Source organism: Aulostomus chinensis, chromosome 14, assembly GCF_037954235.1.
Source record: "Aulostomus chinensis isolate RoL2024-O1b breed Wild chromosome 14, RoL_Achi_v1.0, whole genome shotgun sequence".
In the NCBI taxonomy this organism is placed as follows: domain Eukaryota; kingdom Metazoa; phylum Chordata; class Actinopteri; order Syngnathiformes; family Aulostomidae; genus Aulostomus; species Aulostomus chinensis.
This window is the reverse complement of record NC_141333.1, coordinates 21276873-21301354: the sequence shown is the minus strand read 5'-3', so window position 1 is coordinate 21301354 and position 24482 is coordinate 21276873. Positions and strand designations below refer to the sequence as shown.

Sequence of the window (24482 nt, the reverse complement as noted above, 5' to 3'; positions counted from 1 at the left end):
TTAGAAATGTTTTTAACCCATAAAAAATTAAGTGAGATACTTAATGTTGAGAAGTGGGCTCAGAGGTGCTGCACCACAATCATTCTCATTCACAGGACTGAACCCTAACAGAGGAACCTGACGACTCGTCCAGCCGTCCCCTGGAGGACACCTTGTTCTCGTCTCATTCTTCCCTGGTTTTTTGCGCTGCTCAGACACCACACAGACTCAACTCTCAGTATGCAGGCCGAATAAAACTGTTTGACCACACGGGGACAACTTCCTGTGTTCTTTGTCACACACGCTGTCTAGTGAACTGTCCCTCTGAGTGTCTCAAGTCACACACACACGCAAAGAAAACACATCTCGTCTTCCATTCCTTTAATAAAGATGACGGAAATCATAACATCTCTTAAAGCTGAATCTGGTCTTCAATAATTCCAAGCAGGAAGAAGCTGATCTGACACCCCAACATCTCACACCAAGATTCCTCGTCTCAGTCCCTCGTTGGAGAACAACCACCAGGTAAAATGAGCAGACGGTAATTTCCACCTAGACATTCATCAGGATATATAAAAATAAGTCTCATAAGCAAAATAAATAGGTGCACCCGAGGACGGCCACCCGCCCCGGAGCAGTCCTTCATCTCACGCCGCATTTACAGGCGCCGCACCTCAGACAAGGAAACATCGCTCATCCTGAACGATCGCCTGCCTCATGAACACACGCACACAACATTGTTATTGCACAGCGATGACATCGCGGTTTCTCCCCACAAACGTTGAGAGGGACACAGGGAGGTCGGTCTTTGGGTTGTCCCTCCTCGTCTCGGTCCTTCACCGGCTAAACGCCGTTCTTCACCAGCTGGTGGACTCCGCTCACGTCAATCATCAGCGTCGGCTGAAACTCCCGTCCACGCACCAACTCCTCCAGCCCCTTTCACAAGGACGGGACATTGTCAGCGGCCGGCTCGGATTATTTTAGAGAGTAAAACATGTGCAGGTGTCCTCACCTCGCCCCCGTAGGACACCAGAGGGGACACCTCACACTTGATGGGCAGGTCTGTTCCGTCCTTCAGGCTGTTGGAGAGGAGAGAACAGAATGAGTACATGATGGAGGGGTGGGGGGGCGGCTGAAAATCCTGGACTCAGCTGTTCTTCTACTGTGATTAGAATTCCAAGAGCGTCATCATTCCCAAACACGACCAGTGATTAGACCTCCCGCCCCTAAAAGACGTCCTCTAGAAGAAAACAGATGGATGACAGATGGATGGATGACACACTTCCACCATCATCCCACCGGTTTATTTCTAGACAGTCATGAATGACAGTCACTGATCACGCATCAGGCGCTTCGGGAGATTTGCTGCCTGCACCTCTGGATCACAAGAGCGTTGGAGGAGGAAGGAAAAGCTGGATGAGGAGGAGGAGAAGGAGGAGGAATGACATTCATGAGGGCCATGAATGCTGCTGAAGCATATTTGCAGACGAATTTGAACTCCAAAGCAAAGTGGCGAGCACTGGAAGGAACTGGAACACACAGAAGAGCAAGTTCACGATCGCTCGCAGAAAGTGGCACTGCTGCCCATCATTACCCAGCATGCAACAACGTGAATTAGTAGCAACCATCTGAGGGGAGACCGATCTGTCTAATCTGTCCGATGACTTTCCAGCATCTGAGCAGGATGCTAAGAGGACGACAGTCGTCTACACGGATCCTCGCCGCCATTTCCTTCATCACCACTGACCGGCAACAAAGACCAAAATGGCTGCGGACAGTGGAAATGGAGGGGAGGGAGCATCAGAGATCAGAGGGAACGTGATAGTGTTAACACTTGTCAGCGAGAGTCAGAGAACCAGGACCCCATCAGCATGCACTCAGAACCGCAGGGGAATAATTACTTTCTGTTGCCATCAGCTGTGACACTGCCTGCTGCTCCATCTCTGGAAACATTTCACAGGACACACAGGAGCGAGACAAGCATGAGAGAACGGCAGAGTGACAGTGTGAGGCTAAAGAACACAAACAGTCTGTACACAACGTGCTGGGAGCGACTGGGAGGAACCCAGCACGCCTCTGTGCGTCTGTGTCAGGTGAGGTCACATGCACGGTGCTGTGGCCCAGCGGGCCGGCTCAGGTCACCTGGGTATGGCCGGCACACGTCTGCCGTTCTCATCGATGAAGTGACCCCCAGCATTGAGCACCCAGCGGTGGTGGAGGGACATGAGGGCGTGTCTGGCTGTGGTGGGCGTATCCTTTCCATCTTGACTGTCAGCGTTCTTTAGAGGTGAGAACTCGTCCTCCCGCAACACCTCGAACACCACAAATGTCCTGTTGGACACACACACACACACACACACACACACACACACACACACACACACGGTTGAGCGTCGAACTTTAATTGCTAAAAGTAGTATTTCCCCTCTGGAAACATGCTGCTTTCATCAAACTGGTCTATTCATTGAGTATAAAAGTAGTAAATATATCAAATATTTCTGAAATTGGTGTCAAGAGAGTAACTGAGAACAGAGCAAAGCTAGAACAAGTAACTAGTAAGTTACTACTATTACTAGTAGTTATTAGTAACTGTGTAACCTTGCAGTTTAGGTCACTTGGTAAAACGTCTTCATGTCTTTGCCAGAACTCAAAATCAACGCTGCTCCAGTTTCTGCGGGCAGTAAACTACAGTATCTACAGATAAAGTTGGGTAGTATTTTGTGGTATTTGACACATCCCAACTCCCAAAGGTGGAGATACACGATACACTATAGCGGCCGTGTGGGCAGCACCAGAACTGAGCAAGTGCTGGTGTGAAACTTCTGGCTGCAGAGCCAGTGAGCCCATCTGGATCCTGCTGGTTCTGGAAGTCTGGGCACAACTATAATCCCTGTCCTTGCTACTTGGACACGCAGCGACTAAACATGGCAGGAGGCTGGACACGTCTGTTGTGTTTCCATCAGTCCCTCGTTTCAGGAATCCTCTCATTAAATGCAAAGCTCTGTTAGCGGAGGCATGATGTCACCAAACACTGAGGGGTGAAGCGAAGCAACAGCTCATAACCCTCCACCCTCCAGCCCAGGGCCTGGCAGACCCGGGGCACTGGACCAGGCCTCGGAGAAACGGCGTGATGGGCGGGACTGGAAAAAAGCGGTTGGTTTTTATGCATGTACGGGACAGATCAAGGACCATTCCAGACCCGGGCCAGAGGAGGCTAGCCGTAACAGACACACACACAGGTTTGTGTAGCTATCCTTATTAGGACATTCCATTGACTTCCATTCATGTGAATATCCTAACCCTAACCAATTGATGCCTCACCTCAACCTCAAGCTAACTGCAGGTTACACCTTCACCCTACCTTTGACCAGGTATTCATAAATTAAGTTATGCTGCATGAGGACCGGTCTTTGGTCCCCATGAGGACTAGGGGTCCTGATAAGGTGAGTGGTTATACCAGAAAAGGTCTCCAAAAGATAACAAAAACAAGTACACAGACAGACAGACAGACAGACAGACAGACAGACAGACAGACGTCATCTGTAACTTACTTGGCAAACTGGAAGATGTCAAAGACAAACTTTTCCATTTTAATGCCGTTTGGTTTGTCGGGTTGGATGAGTTGCCCCTGAGGGTCCACATAGGGGATCTTCTTCTGAGCCACGTGGTGCTGCAGCATGGGCTCGTACTTCCTACCGGACACACAGGGAAAAGGATTCCACTGCACATTCCACGCACACTGAGTTTATAAAGACGTGAGCTCCCGAGGACACTTGATGAGGACAAGCTGCAGACAAGCTTACTGCACGACGTCTCTGAGGAAGGAGAAGCTGAAGAAGTGATTGGCAATGTTTCCTGCGTTGAACATCAGTCGGCCATCAGTGCTGCGCTTCTCTGCGGTTGCCAGGGTGATCTCGCTGTACTCCACCACCTGGTAGTGCCCGTCCACCTTACAGACCACACCCACCGCCTCTGTCGGATTGGTCTTTTCCACCACCTGGGGACAATGATTTAAGAAAACCACGTGTATGACATCATCAAGCATTAACACACACACACACACACACACACACACACACACACACACAAAACTGCTACTAAGAGATCAGATTCTGGCGTGTGCACAAAGGCCGGAGGTTTAAGTCTGCACCAATAATAAACAACCCTCTCCCCATCCGTCGGAGGCTAATGACAGAGTGAAGCCCCGACGGCGGGCTGGTGAGCAGGGTGGGGTGACGGGCGGGGGGCCGGTGACGCCACGTGAACTGTAGCGGAACTGAATAATTTATGATGCACGGGTGGGACTCTGCACCGATCCAATCCTTCCATCTCTGCTGCAGCACACAACTGCTAATGTCAACCAGGAGTTGGGGTCTGGAGGATCTTCAGCTGCTCAGTCCAACACTTCTCTCTGTTCTGGGTTTGCTGGAGAACTCACAAAGCCTGATTCTGTTTATTCCATTGTGAGTTTGTGAGCCTAGACAGTCAGTCTGAGTTTGACAGGCTGCTCATGAAGCCTGGTAGCTCACAGAAATGTAGGTTTCTGAATCTCTAACAAAGAAACAAGAACTAGAAGCAGCGATCAAACCATTTGATGAAAGTGATTGAAAACAAATGTCAGAAAGGTAATAAAGCAATCGTATCCTCACATGGAGCACCTCGAAACAACAAGCTTCTTATATATTTTAGGATTAACTAAAAAAAAAAAAAGTTTTTTTTAAACACACTTTTCATAAAATGGAGAATTTCTTTGGATCCAAACTTTGTTGGGAACATTTAGGGAAGTTAAGCATGCATGGGAGGCCCGGTGGAGCAGTGGTCCTCACTGTGGCCCCCCAGCAAGAAGGTTGTGGGTGGAGCCCCGGCTGCAGCACGGGGTCTTTCTGAGTCTCCATGTTCTCCCTGTTCCTGCTGGGTTCTCTCTGGTACTCCAGCTTCCTCCACAGTCCAAAGACATCAAGAGGGACCAGGTTAATCCAGACTCTAAATTGACCATAGGTGTGGCTGGGAGAGCCAATGGTTGTCTGTCTCTATGTGTTGGCCCTGCCATGGACTGGTGACCTGTCCAGGGGGAAGGCTGCTGGGATAGGCTCCACCCCCACCACCCTCAACAGGAGAAGAGGGAGAATATGGAGGGATGGATGGATGGAGGGAGGGATGATGGATGGAGTTTGTTCAAATGTGTTAACGTTACACCTTTCACTCATTTCGTGCTGATGGAGCAACTATTCAATATACAGTACCTCAATGTACAAGTACTATATGTACACTGCCAGCCACACAAACCTGAAGTGAAACTGAATCTGCTGGAATCGTACTTGCTCATGGAAAGCAGCAGCTGAGTGAGCACTTGAACAAACACTTCTGTGTGGTGCTGTTTTCAAACTTTTTTCTGAGAAGGTGGTGAGGCGTTCTGGGCTCTAACCCTCAAATTTCCTAGAAAACTGCAATGAATTTATTACTCAAGATGAGGAAACCAAGTGGCCTTTACCGCCACCCAGTGGTGAGTTACAGGATGTGCAGCCATCTTAGAAATGACCGTTGGAAAGTTGTGACAGTGAACTCACCACACCCTTCAACACATGAACAACATGAAACCAAGAGAAGATGAAACAACTTTTGATGCCATTACGAACCTCCTGGAATGTGAAGGGAACCACACCTCTCACAGCCTGGAGGAGCGACTCTAGTTTTTCAATTTTGAGGTTTTCGTGTTTTAGAAAGGTATCGTCCTACAAAGCACTTAATTACAGGACAAGAGCCCACTCGCTGCTCAACCTGCTCCAGCGTCTTCTTGTTAATCGGGCTTGTTCTCTAATGGCAGGTGGAACACAACCAAAGATAAGAGGCTAAAACTGTGACTAACTGTATCAGCTATCAGGCTGTGATCGCTCCCCCCAGCCACTGTGGTCCTGAGGGTCTCCAGGACAGAGAGGGTGCAGGCGACCTGAGGTGACGCAGCGCTGAGGTGGACCGTTGGGGTGTAAAGTGTTATGACGTTGTGCTGCAAGATATCTGTGTAACATGTTGTGATAGTTGGCATTTCAACGGTGGAGTTTTGTTGGTTCGGTCCCTGTAACCTTGACCTCTGGCCTCCAAGTTCACCCTTGTGTCAGATGTGATGTGCACGAGACAAGAACAGACTAACAACTCGCAGTGGGTCCTTCAGTCACTGCTGATGCAAAGACCCTGACCCAGGAGAAACAGAACCAGAACAGAGGGGCCACCCACCTTGGCTCCACAGTCTGCTCCCTTCTGCACACAGAACCCAACAAAGGAGGGGTCAGCCACTTTGACCAGGATGTTATCAACACAGTACACATGGATGAACTCGATCCCCCGCCGCTGCATGTCATCCATGATGCCCTGGTTCCCCAAAGCTCTGTAAAGACCCCCGTTCCCATCTGAAACAGACACAGACGCATCACTCAAACGCCAGATGGGAGCTAAATCGTCTCTCTGCGGTGTGATGGATCTGGAACGCTGGTTTATCCAGGCGCTCCCCACTATTGAGTTCATCCTCTAATTCACGTGAGAGGGGGTGGCCCCGTGGAGGAAGCAGCCCCCTGGGAGTCAGGTCTGATCATGTGACTGCACGGTCTGTTTCTCACCTCAAACATACTCAGAAACAATCTTTAGTATCTTTTTACAATAAAACTACAGGTTTTTTTCTATTCTACCTTGTGGCCATTTAGTAAACACCTGAGCCGAGCCGTGCGCTGCCGGACCACGCAGAGCGCCCTGAGTCACAGGCCATCAGCGGCGTGATGCGTCCAGTCGTCTGACATAAACCTCCAGTGTTAAAAACACACAACTCACCAGGAGCCATGGAGAGTTTGCCTTTACTCTCCAGGATGATCTTGCCGTTGTAGTCCATGGCCGGTAGCATCCCCTGCTGGAAGAAGATGACGTCATTCTTGTCCAGGCCAAAATAGTTGTGCCGTGAGAAGAAGCCCTTGGTGGAGTCCATCGTCCTGCCGCTGGTCATGATGTACCTGAAAGCAACACAGAGGCAACTCATGGATGATTTGGTTTGTTCCTTTTTAAAATCTGTCATGTACAAAGGTATAAATCTAAAGGTGCTGAGGTTTTACAAAACTTAGAAAACACAAAAAAAGCTGAACTTGAAAGATTTGAAGTTAAAACTCTCAACAGACAATAAAAACCTTACAGCCTCTTCACAGGATCAGGGACCAAAGCTCATCTCAACCTGCTCTTTCTTACGTAACCTTCAATACTGGTGAGCCTGAACTTGCCTGTTGTGTCCATGGAGACTTCCTGCACTCTGCTACTTCCCGGCACCTCTGTTGTTGTGTCCTTGGCTCGGTACCACAGGGAACTCTAATCCTTTTCTGAGAACACAACTTCCGTTTTACAGTTTCTTCTGACTGACCATGATTTGACCCAGTTAATTATCATTCTGGCAGCCAATAGTGAGGCAGTATTTGGGAACTTGTTCCTACAAAGTAAAGCTAGAGACGCAACCAAGGGAGATCAATGCTCACTAAGTTTCCCATCCCTAAATAACCTCGCCGCTCCAGCCAACATGTCTTACCAGGGAATACAACACTTGATTTTGTGCTTTTGCTCAGCCAACTGTTGCAGCCTCAGAATGCGTTCAGCCTGAATCTGAAAGAGCGTTTTGTGGGATGGCAGCCCGACGTCGTACATGCCTTTGGGGTAAGAGACCCCCAGTCTGGTTCCTTGGCCACCAGCCAGCAGCAGAGCTGCTACTTTACTCTGAGAAATGCAGTCCAGACCTGAAGGGGCAGAGCAGAAACAGAGGAACCATTAATGGCAGCATCAGGATTAGACAGTGTAGAGACCCAGGCTGCCTGTAGATGCTGAGACAAGGCCTCGCCATGCTGGTCCAATATCTAATCTATCAGCCACACCAGTCATTTATGGCCTCTGCTGCAGGACTTTGGCAATATGACCTCATATATTAGAGCTGAAATGGAACCTCCCTACCAAAGTCTCCTAGGCCCTTTATTGTCCTTCTCAGATTTACAGGTTTATAAAGTTTATCGCTGTTCTAGTAAATTCTACATAAAATGCTGCTATGTGACTTTGTATTCAGCACCCCCCCCCCAAACAAGTACACACCCTGAGTGGAGGTTAAAAAAAAACTCATCAGGACAAAATACAAACCAGATGTCATCTTCCCCCAGGAAAGAACACCATTGCTAAATGTTCAGACCTCCACCGCAAGCAGGATTGTGCAAAGCATAATGAGCACAAGCTGTTTTAGTCATACGTCAAACCCTGACAGGACGCTGGGACCGGGAACTGCTCACTGGGAGTGAACCACACAGCAATGGGGAGTTCCTCAGCCTGCTCAGCTGGTTTTAGCCTTGTCTTGAAGTATGGAAATATTAATAACGTGAGCTCCTAAGATATCCAGTCCACGTCATAGATGTCACGATGAGGTGTCGTCCCTCTCCCCTGTGGAGCAGGGCACCAGGACGTAACAGCCGGGTTTGGGTCTTAAGAGGATCATGAACCCGCTGTGACTGATAAGCACTCACATGCCCTCCTCCTCTATCATTCTGTCATTGTTAAACACACTGCTAAAGCCCTCCAAGCGTGTCGGCCGACAGTAACTGAGTGAGTAGTTCACCTGCCAGCTCCCAGTCCCTGAGACTCCCTCTGTCCCTCGTCACACTCCCCAGGACCTCCGGGGGCACCGGTCCCATGCGGGCATCCATCTTCTCATGTTTACTGCTGCTAGACGTTTCCATGGCATTCTTGAAGAACCCATTGATCTCCTGAAAGTCCATCCCCTGGAGGTCAAGGGTCAAGACAGCCTGCTCCTCGGGGCTGAGCGCGTCCCAGAACTGCATGAGGTGAGACTGTCCAGCCTGGGCCAGCCTCTGGATGAGCCTGCTTGGGTCCATGGTCAACGGCGCTTTCAATCAAGTCTGCCACACTGTAAAGAGACATGATGTGACGGATGGTTACTGGCAGGCTGCTTCAAAGACCACGGTCATGGGTGCCAGTTCATTCTACAATGACAAGAACGAGGCAGCTGACAGGAACGTTCTCGATCAGATTCATGCTCCTGGAGCAGCAGGGTTGTGTAGCGACTTCACAGGTGTGTGTGTGTGTGTGTGTGTGGGGGGGGGGGGGGATTCCTCGACTTAAACAAGCCGCCTCCTTGATGATAAGATTAGTTCAAGTTAGTTAGTTAGTTAGTTCAACTCAGCTTCAGCCGCCCAGCTGCAGGTGAGGCAACCCACTTCCATCCTGGAGGATCCAGCAGCATCAATAGGAGACGCCGGGGAGGACAGCAGCATCCGCCCCTTCATGCGCACTGACCGGGGTCACAACCGATCGAACCCGAAGCTTCAACGAGGCTTTTCAATTTGAGGTTGTAGCAGGGATGTTAGCGGCTTCGCCTGGAGGAGCTGGCGGGTCCTCCCAGCTACCCGGAAACCCGCGTGTTTACTGAGTGGACGACAAATATGAATCGCCCCCCCCCCCCCAACCTGCCTTCTCTAGCCGGCCGATCCCTAAACCCTACCCCTAACCCCGAGCAGCTAACAGGCTAACGCTAGCAGCCTCTGTTAGCACGGCGGAACACCGCCGCACCATGAACGGATGAATATTAAAGCTCTCACCTCCGACGAGTTCTCCTCCGCGTCTGAAGGCTGTCACTGCCACTCGCTGCTCTATGGGATTTTGTCCCGGGATGGACGCCTCCCACCCGGACGACACCTCCTGCTACGTCACTTTTGACGTGGCACGAGCGGCGTCGGCGGCGCCATCCGTTTGGCAGCGTGCTGCCTTCAGGTGCTCCGTGGACGGTCAAGGTAAAAGGTCTCAATTCAAAACGCCACTGTAGTAAAAGTAGAGAAGTACTACAGTTCAGTTAATCATCCAAAGTTTTTCAAATCCACGTGCCCGTGTTTCCCGGGTTTGGGAGCCTCGTCATCAGGCTTTGCTTGTAAAACCTAAATCTTCATCTTTACCGCCTCAGACATATGACGTCATAGTTCCCTTGAGATTTGGTGGAATAGAAGCACAAAACCCTCCACAATGCAAATACTCAAGTACACTCATACCTCGACATCGTACTTGACCAAGTACCTGAGCATTTGTGGTACTATTGTGGTGACAAAACCCGGAAGCGCACGGTGATGAAGCTCAACACCGGAGCTCCGGGACGTCAGCTGACGCGTTCACGTGCGTGCAAGGATGCGCCTCTACATGGGCGTCAGACATCAGCCGAGGAGACAGAAACCCTGCCAGGCCAGCACCCCTCCAGACCCACCAACAGACACGGCACTGGTCCCTGAGGACCCACGAGTCGTCCTGCCACTGTTGTCGCCGTTCGGTCGTGACGTCATCATCGAGACTCCCACGTGTTACGGTTCCTCCTCGCCGTTTCACACTCCGCAGTTACTGGACTTCTTATGTTCTTATATTGACGGTGCTTCCTGGCGCTAAACCCGACACCGCCCGTTCGCTTCGCTCTTGAATGGAGCCTCATTCATCAGGAGTGCGCGTTTGCGGGCCGTGCAGCGGAGCTGAGGATGACGGTCGCGCCCATGAAACCTTTGCCAAAACAGCTGATCTTGCCGTTGAGGCTTGTTTGGTGGATTGGATGGTTGAAGTTTGAAGAAACAAGACATGTTGGCAATTTAACAATTTATCCATTCAACAAACAAAGAGCCACACACATCCACAACCGTCTGCCCCCCATGCTGGTCGCCAGCCTGGTCTCACACCGCGGCGGGACGCATCTCCTTCCCCAACCAGCATTTGTCAGGTCAGCCAGCGTGGTTGCGCTGGTCACTCTGGCGCCACCAGCAGGCCCCAGCCGAGCCCACAAGCGTTCGGTGGGGTTGAGGTCAGGACCGCTGGCAGGCCTCCGCCCTCTCCACTCCCAAATTCTGGAGGTCGTCTCTGATAAACCCCGCCCTGTGGGGCGAGCGTTGTCATCATGGAGGATGCTGTTCGGTTTCAGGCAGGAGATGTGGGATTGCACCTGGTTGCAGAATCTCAGCAGCAAGATCAGCTGTTTGGCACTGGCAGAGATTTTGGCAAAGGTTTCATGGGCGCAACCCTCATCCTCAGTTCCGCCGCTCTGCCCACCAACCCGCGCTCCTGACGAATGAGGCTCCATTTAAGAGCGAAACAAGCGGGCTTTGAAACGGTGTCAGGTTTATTGCCAAGAAGCACCGCTACAAAAAAAAAACCAAAAAACACCCACTACACGCAAACTTCCTTATTTTGTGCTAAATTTAGGTTTTCGTCTGCGTCCCTGAAGTCCTGGGATGTCGGACAGCACCCGAAGGCCTGCCGCAGTACCTCTCCCGGCCGGCAGATGGCGTCCGTGTGCAGGCGCTCGGCGGCAGGCAGACAGCTGAGTCACACATACATCCAGACCCATCAGAGAGGTGCGGAGAGGAGCGACCACCGCCGGGAACTGCCGTGGGAACACTCGGTTTTCGCAGACAACTTCGTCTGAAAACGCCTGGAAAGATGTTGACGATAACGCTGAAGACGCTACAACAGCAGACGTTCAAGATCGAGATAGACCCCGAACTGACGGTGAGTGGAAGTTAGCGGGCTGAAGTAAACACGGTCAGGCCGGGGAGGCTGCTGTCGCCCCGGCCCGCGGTAGTGTGGCCCGCGATTGCCCGCGGCCCTGGGAGGGCTGTTACACACACAACTGCAACTTTGTGTACCGGAATTCGTAATTTGTCAACGTAAACGTGTTACTAGATAAGCTAGCAGTTCCTGCGGGCTCCTCAGTACCTGAGTTCATGTGAGGTTATGAGGCTGAATTTAGCTCAGGTGATGGCGGAAAGGGGCACAGGTCCTTCAAAATAAAAGCGCAACTATTTTTATTTTAATTACAGGCATTTCAATTTGTTTGCAATTACAAGTCGTAAACCAACACATTCTTTGGTGGCATTTACTTTAAATTCAGATAAATGTGAGAATTTGATTCTCGTATGATTAAATGTTAGAATGGGAACTGGTGTGTTTTTATTTTGAAAATGTGGAACGGAAATGAGGATGTTTTCTCAAAACTTCACAGTGTTTGACTCTGACTGTCTCTCTCCGTGAATGACTATGCAATATTTTTTAAGCAAATGTTACCCTGGGAAGACATGTTGGTAAATGCTTTATTCGAGCTTGCCGTCACGTGTTGAACTGCGAGGAGCGGGCAACGTAAAAGTCACTGCCACTGACCGTAGAAGAAGAAGCAGCTACAAGTGATTTCACGACCAAAAATGCTGGTGACACATGGGCGTCTCGGTTCAGTCCTGCCGCTGACCCGTCCCTCCCCCCTTCATTCTGCACGTTAGCTGAGCTCCGTGTAGCAGCACTGGAGTCCGGAGTACTTGGAGTACTTCATGTGTCCTGATGACTGCATGTCCCGCAGTAGTTGTAGTCTCTCAGTAGCGTCTGAACACAAACTCACAGCTGGCAAACATGTAAACATGTTCAAAATAAAGAGCGGACAAGAAGGGATGCACAAAAGTGGCTTTTAGAACTAATATCTAATATACCAATATTTTAATAAACCATGAGGCTGTTAGCCCTTACTTACCAATATTGATAGTATCTGAATATCAGTGCAGGTTCATGAAATATTTACATTTTGTACATCTTGAAAAAAAGATTAAACTGCGAATTTGGGGAAATAACATTCTTTTTGTCTAATGAATCATATATTTGGTAAAGACTTTCATCTCAAACAGTAAATGACGAACAAAGAAGAGGAAACGAGCAAAAGTGGCTGATAGAGGAATGAGCGATCAGTCGACGCTGACGCACCGCAGGAGTGACCAGAACACAGTAATACTGTGATACTGTCACACTGTAATACTGTAATACTGTAGCCATAGAGGTACAAGCAGGGTGAAAATGAATGGATGCAAAATGTGTGTGTGTGTATATATATATGTGTGTGTGTGTATATGTATGTATATGAGAGAGATCATTTCTGGGAAATATTGGGCTGGCAGTAGCAGCAGTCGTGCCTGATGTATTTGGTCCTGGCAGAGATATCTCTTGATTGTCATGAAGTGTTTCTGCACTTGAAAACAAGTCTTAACTGAAATTTTTAACCCATTTCAACCTGTTGCAACTTCTGTGTTCGACCTGTAAGACCTGAATGCCAGAACCCTGTCATTGCAGCTTCTGTTTACTGCGCTTGTAAAACTGTTTACTGAATGGGAGGTCAAAGGTGAGTTGTTTTTTTCCCACGGAGGCCAAAGATCTAAGATTTGTAGTTTTCATTGCGTTCCTATCTGCTCCTGAGACAGAGGGAAAAAAGGTTTCAGCGTCTGATGACTTTAAAATCCCGTCAGGTTGAGAACCACTGAAGCAAGCCATTACATTTTGTGTGTTGAAAAAGCAAAAAGACACTTTTTGAAAAAAATGTGTATTGACTTTGGTGGATGAGTGCCGTCTCGCCCCTCTATCCTGTCTGGCAGTGCAGTGAGGTCTTTTTCATTGTTTCTCCCATGACATCCATGTTTCATCTTCTAATATTTGTTAGGTGAAAGTCCTGAAGCAGAAAATAGAGGCGGACCGAGGAAATGATGCATTTCCTGCTGTGGGGCAAAAACTCATCTATGCAGGTGAGCCTGAGGTTATCCTGCACGTGAAGGATCGCACTCGGTTCCAGGCAGCGTTGATTCGTTACCGTTAACTGACAGTTCAAATATTGTTGTCTTTGTCAGCTGTTTTAATGCCTCGCTAAATCAGTACATCTTTAACAGCAACATTAACATCAGTATGTGGAACTCTCAGCAGGTCACTTACTACTAATCTAACTGAGGGTGTAGGGCCGACCCACGCTGGGGGACCAGCTCCTGCCTCCGCGTGTTCCTGGGTTCAGGGATCAGGGATGTGGATGCGTGTAAAGGAGCCTCCTGAGTTTCTCAGCCACATCAGGAGTGGCAGTGTTCCACCTGGCGCTCCGTCTGCTCTGGATCTCGTAGAGGTTTGATAAAGACCCAGACAGGGTGGCCCCTGATGTGTTTCCCCCGCTGTCCGCATGTTCACGGTGGTCTAGGGCTCTGATGGCCCCCTGCTTGTGTTCCAGTGGGCAGAGAGAGTCTAACAGCAAGTATTGATCTGTGTGCGTGTCTTTTCTTTACACTTCCATGTTGAAGCTTCTCAAAGTCAAGTAAGACACAAACTTGGTTGTAGGTGGCGTTTGTTCGGCAGTAACCCGCCATATCACATCAAAAACCTCTAGGATTTCACCAACAAGACGAGAAACGAGACGAAACAATGGTTTCCTATGATGCTGCTTCACGTGTTTCTGACCCAAGAAGCAGTGAAGACAGTGAGCGGGAAAGCCAACTGTTCAGCAGAGCAAAATTCTTTTGCCTACTTCCAGCAAAGTGGAGGTTTCTGCAGACACGGATGCAGAAGCATGGATGTATCATGGCTCACCCGTGTGTCCAGCAGTGGCCAACTGGTCCATGGAGGAAGCTGAGAGGAGAGCATCGAGCACCTTCACAGGAGCTGCTCCCAGCCGCCGGCTCAGATATGTCGACAACACCTGGGTCCGAATAGAAATGTGAGGTGGACACGTTCACAGAAGACCTCAACACTGCGGGCGACGACACGAAGTTCACTCGGGACGACGTCTTCAGGATAGTCTGCAGAGAACACACTGAGGAGGATAGAGGGGAAGGACCAGAACCACATCAGCAGCTTCCTTACCCGGGCCTTTGTCAAAACTCGTAGCGATCCGGAGAAGACAGAGAGGAGGGGCCAAACGGAACATTGCTGCTCCTGATGTGGTGGGAGGGAGAGAGTCTTTAAAGTCAGAAATTAAACGCAAGAATGCTTTTTAATTGCAAAACAGATGTGTCCTGACATGTTTGATTTACTGGCATTTTTGTTTCAGGTAAAATCTTAAATGATGACACCCCTCTGAAAGAGTACAAAATCGATGAAAAAAACTTTGTAGTGGTCATGGTTACGAAGGTTTGTGCCTCTGAATTGTTTTTGTGGAATTTATCGCCTAACAGAAATACAGTCTTCATTCTCTAATGATATTATCAATGTCAACGCCGTCATCAAGTACAATCACACCAAGCTTTTATTCTTTGTTTGCAGCCTAAAGCAGCCCCCCTGCCACAAGCAGCCCCAAAGGTGACTCCCCAGCCAGCACCACCCTCCTCCTCCTCCTCCTCCTCCTCCTCCTCCACCTCCTCTGTAGACCCAGCAGCACCAGCTCCTGCTCCTGCTTCAACACAAGAGACTTCCACACCAACACATACAGTGCCTGCACCTGCACCTGCACCTGCACCTGCACCTGCCCCACAGTCAGTGCCGTGCTCCGAAGGTCCGCCCCCTGCTCCAGACAACACCCCATTAACGTCACCTGAAGCAACTGCTGCTCTGAACTTAAGTACAGCCCCGGACTCTGCTCCAGTAGCAGCCTCAGCTGCTGCCCCAAACCCTCCCCCTACCTCCGCCCCAGCCCCAAACCCTGAGGCTGCACAGACAGACCCGGTAGACAGCCCTGCCTGCACCGCTGAGCCAGAGGAGAAGCCCAGGGAAGAGCCTGAGACCCAACCGTCTGCCACCGCGCTCGTCCACTCCTCTGGATCCAGGTGTCCGCCTGTTTCCAACAGTTGTTATGCTGGTCATCTGCTTTGCTGCTTTACTCCCAACACGTTGCTGAAGTTTTCATGACTTGGAACCTTAACTGTTTGTTTTTTTCAACCTTAACACAGAATCAGACATTGAATACTTAACAGGGTTTCTTTATCTTCAGGTGTGTGAATGCTGCTTTAGTTTGGTCACTCATCGTCGAGCGGTGCGGGAATGAGTCCTAGAACCTGGAAATCAGTTAGCATTGTTGAACATCTGGTTCCCTCGTCTCAAAGTCAGTGGGTGTTAAGTTAAAAGTCTGAAAACAGCCTGTGGCTCACACTTAAGATTTTCTAATGGTCCCACAGCATGAAAGAGATACACAAATACCACACACGTGAGTGTCTAAGCCTTTGGTGCATCCAGAAAACCGAAGAAAGGAGATTAAAAAGGCTGTCCAGGACACAAAAAGTCATCATGCCAAAAACAGAAAAGGTGCAAAGCTTAGGTGTGGTGATGTGCATCGCTGTATGATCGGTTTAGTCAGATGTTGGCGTTCAGCTCCTGTGGTTATAGTCTGCACTTGTGATGTGAAACAAACTCACCATCTTTTGTTTGCCACAGAGCTGATTTTGGTAGAGGGAACCACGGGGATGCTAACTTCTGGTTTACCTACAAAAATGTATCGTCTCTGCAGTGCTCCATTAATGAACCACACAACCCATGAGACTTAAGATAAGATGAGCCTTTATTCGTCCCTCGGTGGGGAAATTGGCACTGTTACAGCAGCAGAAGCAGAGAAGTAGCAGCAGACTTGTGTAAGACCTTCTCAGAGTCCAGTCTCTCACCAGCATGCAGTACATAGGTAGTACTCTCTAGGGTGTACTGTGTATCTCTTGTGTTTACAACATTGTTACTACATTTTTCATTTCTCTCAAAGCCTTGCGGATGACCTTGGTCTCCTGGAGGAAGCAGCATCAATACTAGGTAAAAAAGTGTGCCATCTTCATTTTCCTTCCATCATAATTGTGTGTGTGTGTGTGTGTGTGGGGGGGGGGGCGTTACTGTGTGCTGCTGGAGCTCAGGGAAGTTGTGGGATTCTTTTTTTTCTACTGGACTCAGCAAGAAGAAGAAGTGGTGCCCATCAGTATTAAGAGTTTCACGCACGTGTCTGATAAGGGACTGATTGTCAGAGTGTTCCAGGTTTGTTGGGTGCAGCCCACTGATGAGGAGGTGGGTCAGTCAGCTGACAGTCAGAGGAGCAGGGGTGCTCGGAGGTCTGGGCCTCTGGTGACGGTGGTCCACCAAAACACACATGAACTCAGTCTGCAGATGCTGGCTTGTTGCTTGGTTGCATTCTCCAAAGCCTGATGAGAAATGCAGTTTAAAGATTTAGACCAAATAAGTCACAAAGGAAGCTCAGAAAAAGACAGTCGTATGAGAGAGAATTCAATTCAGAACAAACTGCGGACAAGAAAAAAAAGAAGAACAGGAAAATGAGTGTCCAAACAGAGTGAGTTCTCATCCAGAGGGTCTGAGGTTCACTGAGCGCTTGGGTGAGGACCACAAGGATGTGAAGCCTCACGATCCGAACGCAGTCTTGGGAGAGGCTGTATCCATGTGTTGGACGTTCTCTCCAGCACCAGCGTCATCCACACAGTGAATGGAGGAAAATCTCGCTCCCCCCATGGAGCTGCTGGGACTCGAGGTGTTCCCGTCAGTGTGGTTCAGCTGATAAACCTGGAATGTGACACAAACTGATACTGTGTTGTTGTGGACTCCTCCAAACTGGGTTTGGTTTCCCTCTGTCTGAAGCTTGCTGACATGCCACAAAGTGGTCTGAAAATGATGCTGCTGTTTCTTGTCATTGAGGCATAAACCACTTTCTTTTCTTCCCAGTGACGGGTCAGGCCTATGAAAACCTGGTGTCAGAGATCATGTCTATGGGTTATGAGCGGGAGCAAGTGGTCTCCGCCCTCAGAGCGAGTTACAACAACCCGGACAGAGCGGTGGAGTATTTACTCATGGTGAGGTCTCACCGACCTGGCGGCTGTAGTTCATGACTCCCTCGTCATATCGCTGTGTGCCCGAGTGTGTAGAACATGTCTGTGTGCTGCAGGGAATCCCAGCAGAGGCCGGTGATGTGCTACCTCAGGAGCCAGTCAGGCACAGCGTCCCATCCAACCCCCCCACCCCTGCCGTACAGCCACCACAGCAGCCCCCGGCCGAGTCCACCAGTAAGAGCACACCTTTGATGCTCCTGTCAATCATACTAACACACGAATGGTTGGATGACACACTGTATGTTGGGAGACAGTCGTTCTCAGTGACTTCACTCACTCACAATGAGAGATCTCATTCTGCAATTTTTTAGAAAAAATATTGACTGTATAAAACATTCTGTCACCATCCTCTGTTAGGAGTCTCCAGCTGTTTTGAGGGGAGTCTCCAGTGTAGAAAGGGCTCAAGTCGAATCAGTGTTATTGTATGGGGTCAAATCGCTCCATCAGTCTTTGCTGCCTCCGTCCTCGTAGAGCAGGTGGAGAACCTCCCTCCCAGTAGAGCAGGTGGAGAACCTCCCTCCCAGTAGAGCAGGTGGAGAACCTCCCTCCCAGTAGAGCAGGTGGAGAACCTCCCTCCCAGTAGAGCAGGTGGAGAACCTCCCTCCCAGTAGAGCAGGTGGAGAACCTCCCTCCCAGTAGAGCAGGTGGAGAACCTCCCTCCCAGTAGAGCAGGTGGAGAACCTCCCTCCTAGTAGAGCAGGGGTAGAACCTCCCTCCTAGTAGAGCAGGTGTAGAACCTCCCTCCTAGTAGAGCAGGTGTAGAACCTCCCTCCTAGTAGAGCAGGTGGAGAACCTCCCTCCTGTACACCAGAACTGACTGTAGTGTCTCAGAGGAACCATCATTAACTAGTACCAACTGAGATGACCTAGTAAATATGACCTGAACCAGTTTAGTGTGGTTCCTTTAATACCAGTGACAGGTTCCAGTCTCTGTAGAAGGATATGGTGGTCAATGGTATCAAAGCTGCACTGAGATCTAATCAGACCAGCACAGAGACCAGTCCCTCATCTGGTACCAGTAGGAGGTCACTGGTAACTCTGACTAGTTCTGTTTCTGTGCTAGGATGAACCTGGAACCTGACTGAATCCTCCAATCAGCTGTTGCTGTGGAGAAGTCACAGAGCTGTTTAGCAACTGCTTCCTCCAGAACCTTGGAGAGAAAAGGAAGATGTGATGTTGGTCTGTAGTTGGTAGAACTTCTGGATCCAGGCTTGTTTTTGAGGAGGGTTTAATTCCTGCTACTTTAAAGGACTGAGGGACGGAACCAGATACCAGCGCCACATTGATCATATCTAAGAGGGAGGGGCTAACGAGGGGAGAAAGTCTTGGAGCAGCTTAGTTGGGATGGGGTCTAGGAGACAGGTGGAGGTTTAGAGGAGGACATTATAATATTTACATGTGATAAACTGGCTGGTTACCATAAACATCTTAACAGCATATGTTTTGTATTGGAGTTGGTGGAGACTAAAACACTGATAAAGAGAATATTCAGCCTCCTCTCATGTTGTGGACAGAAACACAATCCTGGAGTTGGTTGTATGTGCTGACCAGGTGACATCAGCCGTTGGATGCCTAACTTGTGTGACTTCCCCCAGCAGCGCCTGTGTCTGGCAGTCAGCCTCCCTCTGCTGGTGGAGGCACTCTCACCACAGGGAACCCTCTGGAGTTCCTCAGGAACCAGCCTCAGTTCCAGCAAATGAGACAAATCATCCAGCAGAACCCAGCTCTCCTCCCGGCCCTGTTGCAGCAGCTGGGTCGAGACAACCCGCAGCTGCTGCAGGTACCACACCAGCACACCTGCTACACACTTGCTACACACCTGCACCGCTGAGGGACACCTCACACTCCGACGTGTTGGCTGGATTCATGACACTAGCGGAGACATTGAATGTTCCTGTAACTTAACTGGATGTGCGTGCCAGGCAAAACACTCAGCATACTAAAGAAATAGCGCCAAACAATAACGTGCTGTGTGCCAACCACACACTAAAAAAAGGATTTAACAGCTGAGATGAAAGAAGAAAAAGAGAAAGGAACGTACCACCTAAAGGCCAAAAACACAACATTTCTTCTGCCTTGACAGTTTTCTGCCTCAAGTCAGAGCCTGTAGAATTGTCATTGTTTCACAGTGTGATAAAAGTGATGTGAAATATCAAAAAGGTGACACGAGTCACTAAGGCCTGTTAGGATAAACGATAATCGACCTATCGATTAGTGCATTCGTTGACCTCCACCACTTTTCGGAACTCGATGATTGTGTATGCTACGTGTGCTGTTGACAGCAGACGGAACTGTGCTGCGACGCGCTCGCCTCTCCTGTGGTGTGTCTCCTGCTCTCTCCTCCTCCGAGGGAGCGGGAGGGGGTGCACGTGGCTCCCTTCTGTTTATGTTAACTTCCACCTGTATCGTACCTGAAACTTCCCATTATGCAGATCTAAGTCCAGTCCAGGGTGATATTAGCCCTCTCAGACTCTTACACAACAAATCCATCACAAGTCTCGTCATCTTTTGTGATTTGAATCAGTCGTTTCTCCACGCGGCTAAGAGCCTCCATCCCTACCCACCCCAGTTCAAGAAGAGCCAGCATGGACCAGCAGCGGCCGCCTCCCCACTGCTGGTTAAAGCTCCAGAATACTTCCCGACCAGTCCAGGGCTGCAGACACGACTCAGAAACGGATGAAGTGTGACGTTATTGCTCTGATGAGCTGCAGATGTAACAACAGCTTGTTAGCAGGCTGACCGCAGAGTCCACGGTCTCAAATTGTGTGGAGGTTTTCACAGGACATTAATGGACTTCAAAGTGTATGAACAAACTTCTTTAAACCCCAGTTGGAGGTAAAAGAAGCGTCGTATGTCTCCTGAACGGACCTGAAGTCAAAGTCTGCGCTTGCATTATTATAGTATCATCATCGTAGCGGCAAAAGATGCGTTGAGTCAGTAACAAGATGATGATGATTCCGTTTATTGAGGCAGTTCAATCCCTGGGTTTGTACATCAACTTACCAAAGAAGAGACTGTGACAGGCCGTGAGTCTCTGTTAGCAGTCACCTTCCACCCACGTGACCACTTCTCACCTGGGCGTGCTGTGGTGGGCCACCTGATTTGGATCATGATTTAATCCCAATAAGCCAAACCTCTCCAGCAGCACCTCAACCAGTCCAGCCAGCTGCAAGCTTCACTCTTGATTCTGCTCGTCACAAACTATCTGGACTTTGAGTGAGTGGAACTGATTCCTGCTGAGGAGGGAGAGCAGATGTGGAAATGGTGCCTCATCACTTAGCGTCATTTTTAATTAATATTTCAAAATTATTGATGGAATACAGCTAAATAACCATGTAACATTTTCCTCCGAAAAAACTATGATTATTATCATTATTATTAATGCTATTGATATTGCTAATAATAGTAATAATGACATTTGACAGGAGGGACGCAACCTGTTTTTTGTGCGGATCAGTTTGAGAGTGATCAACAGCACTCTTGAATGGCGATCCGACCGAAGAACCAACGGAACAGTGAGGACCTCTTGATGAATGCCATCAACGGTCTTTGATTGTTTTTATGCGCATCTCAAACTCGAGTCTCTGCACATTTCCACATTTGGCCCAATGCTGATAAGAACATTAGAAAGTGGAAAAAGATCAAAATGACATCCAGTCACATCAAAGCAATATTCTCCCTCAAGTGTGTTTATCAAACCCTACGACAAAGACACACAGGATTATTATTGATTATATTCTACAGAGGGAAGTAAACCTAACCCTCCAAAGATAATTGAGTTCACTGGATATTTAATGCAAGCAACTCTCTCGATTATGTTCTGAGGAAAGAAGCGTTCGTGCGGATACGATACGTCTGTGACAGGCCGCATCGGCTGATGTCATCGGCCGGGCTCACGTGCATCAGCTGCACTGCAGTATTCACAATAATTTGTACTTCTTATGATGCAGCAAATCACGCAGCACCAGGAGCGTTTTGTCCAGATGCTGAACGAACCACGCGGTGGAGACGGTGGAGGCGAGGGTGCCGAGGCCCCGGGGTCACAACACACCAACTACATCCAGGTCACTCCGCAGGAAAAGGAGGCAATTGAGAGGGTCAGTTCCTCACAGACATCTCCAGCACAAGTATCACCTGGTCTGCATCAGCAACTGCGAGTTGTGGTGAAGACACCAGTGACTCACTCACTAACCTGAGCGTTTGTCTTGTGTTCCAGTTAAAAGCTCTGGGCTTCCCTGAAGGTTTAGTCATCCAGGCTTATTTTGCCTGTGAGAAGAATGAAAATCTGGCTGCGAACTTCCTGTTACAGCAAACATGGGACGATGAGTAAGCACCCCCCCCCCCCGCCACCATGTCACTGGAGAGGATGACAGTGACGGGAAGGAGCAAGGACTGACGATAGAGAGACAGGACATTTCTTTTCATGCCACGCGACTGTGTTCTGATGGCCATGACATGCTGTTCAAAGTTAGCTGCACCCCCCCTCCATTCAGCTGCGACCATCATCTTCGGAGCCTGCGCCGAGCCGCGTCTCACCGCTGCCGTGCCATTGCTGCTGCCGCTTGTGCCGAGTGTTCCATCGAGGGAAATGATGCAAGGAAACATGCCAGCAGTCTGCATCACCTTCAGGGTCATCCTCTGCAGTCAGCTCACCGGCTGGCGGTGCGACGTGTGTCAACACTCCCACGGAAGCCTCTACTGCACTATGGCAGAAGGACAGTGACAACTTTACCAACATCATCGCGGTGGATTTACCTGACAATGTGATGCAAACCCTCACCGTTTCTTTCATCGCTTTACATTAGAATTTGGGTTTCATCGTTTAATTTTTTCTATGTCTTTTGCCATCAGAAACAAAACTCCAAACACTGAAGCTATCACACAAAGCGCACAGTTGCCCTCTTTAGGTTGTGACCTCTCGATAACCTTGCAGATTCGGGGTCTGTGGTTCTGTCCGTGAATCTGCAGGAGGATTTGAAACATCAGGAACAGGAGAGCGTGTTTTTCTGCGCCTGAAATATTTCTCAAGGCGCTGTGGAAGCCCATTCCCACGAGGAAAAAGGACGATCATGTCAGATGTTAGGAATGATCCGAATTCTCCAGCAAAATTATTGGAAGCAGGAATCAGAGTAACTGGTGACACCTCAATATCATGATAATAAGAGTTGATCTGTTCGACATGACGATATCTGTGACTGCAGGAGAAGGAATGGTCCTGGAAGCAGGAACTGAGACGAATGTCTGTGATTGGGGTGTCGCTTCAATGAGTTTTAAAGTGCACATTTTCTCCTTGAACACACACACACACACACACACACACACACACATCTACAAAAAAGCAGACCACAGTGGGTTCAACAGGTCAGAACCGCAGCAGCTGTGAGGACATACCTGCTGCTGTCACTTCCCCCACCTAAAATGGCTCCACCCACCTCACCGTTCTGACTTAAACCCTCAAAATATCACTTGGCTTTAAAAGCACATGTTTGACTTGATGCTGCTTTATTTTGACAGATCGAGTCGAACATGTCATTCTCCATCAAAGCCCAGTTTTCTTTTCCTCTGGTAATGAGCTTCCAAAAACCAGACCCATTGAAAGTTTTGCTGCCATGAGGAGCAGAGTGGAGACGTTCCCTCTTGTGTTGAACCTCCTGTTTTGCAGTCCCAGTGTGGTATCAAGATGTGCTGGTGTACTTTGTGGGAGATGCAGCCTGAATATTAATCTTGGTCTTTCACTGGTTGTTTGTTATTTTCTGATGCTCGTGAACTGGTTGCCTTTTTGTTTGAAACATTGGTCTTGTTCTGATTATCAGCCGTGCGTCCCTCGCCGTCGCCCTGCTGCGCTCAGAGCGCCTTTCTTCTCAGTTGGTCTCTTCACATCCTCCATGCACCCTAAAGCTGCAGGAGACGGAGCGCTGCTCCTTCATGCCTTACGACTTTGTGAAGCTGTTTCATTTTGCAGATGGAGTTTACAAAAGAGTGTTTCAGAGTTCTGCTGCGCGAGTGTCCGACCATCTAGACTTTGAATCATCAATAATCTGTTACTGCTTCACACTTGGACTAAAGGGAATTTCAAGAAGTGCTAGACGCCAAAACAAACAAAATCTTACATGCATTTTTTTATTTTTCAGCATGTGCTTTGCTTTTTTTATTTTCTTTTATTTTCAACTGAACTGACTGGAAGTTCTGTGTTACTGTGAGTTACATACAAACTTTTGGAAGAATTACACTCTACTGTGACAGATGAGGCTCTTTGGCTGTGAAGAGTTGTTTAGGTTGCATGGAACTGTTAGTTATTTATAGCATGACGGAGCGACTGGAGTGATGAAACACTCCGTGGTCTGGTATAATTTTACCTGTTATTATTTTACCTGTTTTCTTTTGGAGGTTTATAACAGATACCAAGGTTGATACACGAGATGAAGGGTTACTTGTGCAGAACATTAATTCAGCATTGTGTAAAATAAATGGTCGAAGTGGCCGAGCCAGTAAAGAATAATCTTTGAAGAATGATGATTGTGTATCAAGCACACCAAGAACTATCACGTTGTCTCCATCTGCTGATGTCGACGATCCAAAGAGGATTTAGCAACACGGTGTTTATGTTCATCTTTTGATTGAAGGGTTCCTTTTTTTTTGTCACACTTAAAGCATTTTTTTTTAAACTTTCATTTAAATTCAAAGGGATTTGGAGCTCCTACATAGCAGGGAAAAGGGAATCTATTATTTTGTGGAAGATGGAATGATTGAAGAACAATTAAAGCTGAAATTGTTACCTAAATAACTGTCGACTTTAAATGGTTGCGGCGATATTAAGGTGGATTATTAAAGGTTTCTAACAGAAATCTTTAAATAATGTAGGTA

At 48.7% G+C, this 24482-nt stretch overlaps 2 protein-coding genes across 6 annotated transcripts; one reads left to right on the top strand and one right to left on the bottom strand.

Annotated features, from left to right (window-relative positions):
- On the bottom strand, positions 1-11016 carry uap1 (UDP-N-acetylglucosamine pyrophosphorylase 1). 4 transcript variants are annotated; one of them, XM_086224339.1, is made up of 12 exons: positions 10057-11016; positions 9600-9817; positions 8600-8908; positions 7535-7739; positions 6799-6974; positions 6211-6383; positions 3783-3976; positions 3531-3671; positions 2122-2310; positions 1881-1922; positions 992-1058; positions 1-915 (listed from the first exon to the last, which is right to left on the bottom strand). In XM_086224339.1, exons 3-12 carry the CDS (start codon positions 8874-8876, stop codon positions 823-825), a joined length of 1557 nt encoding a protein of 518 aa, XP_086080465.1. In that variant the 5' UTR covers positions 8877-8908; positions 9600-9817; positions 10057-11016; the 3' UTR covers positions 1-822. The 4 variants fall into 4 exon arrangements, with proteins under 4 accessions (XP_086080465.1, XP_086080464.1, XP_086080466.1 ...); XM_086224338.1 differs by having other exon boundaries at positions 9600-11016; XM_086224340.1 differs by lacking the exons at positions 9600-9817; positions 10057-11016 and adding an exon at positions 9219-9349.
- Positions 10241-24378, top strand: LOC147250131 (lysine-specific demethylase RAD23B-like). Of its 2 annotated transcripts, none has more exons than XM_086224344.1 (11): positions 10241-10379; positions 11230-11535; positions 13499-13580; positions 14864-14943; positions 15076-15575; positions 16496-16542; positions 17455-17582; positions 17675-17792; positions 19217-19398; positions 21569-21715; positions 21835-24378. In XM_086224344.1, the coding sequence occupies exons 2-11, from the start codon at positions 11467-11469 to the stop codon at positions 21946-21948; spliced, it is 1467 nt and encodes a 488-aa protein (XP_086080470.1). In that variant the 5' UTR covers positions 10241-10379; positions 11230-11466; the 3' UTR covers positions 21949-24378. The 2 variants fall into 2 exon arrangements, with proteins under 2 accessions (XP_086080470.1, XP_086080469.1); XM_086224343.1 differs by having other exon boundaries at positions 19214-19398.
- The last annotated feature ends 104 nt before the right edge of the window (positions 24379-24482 follow it).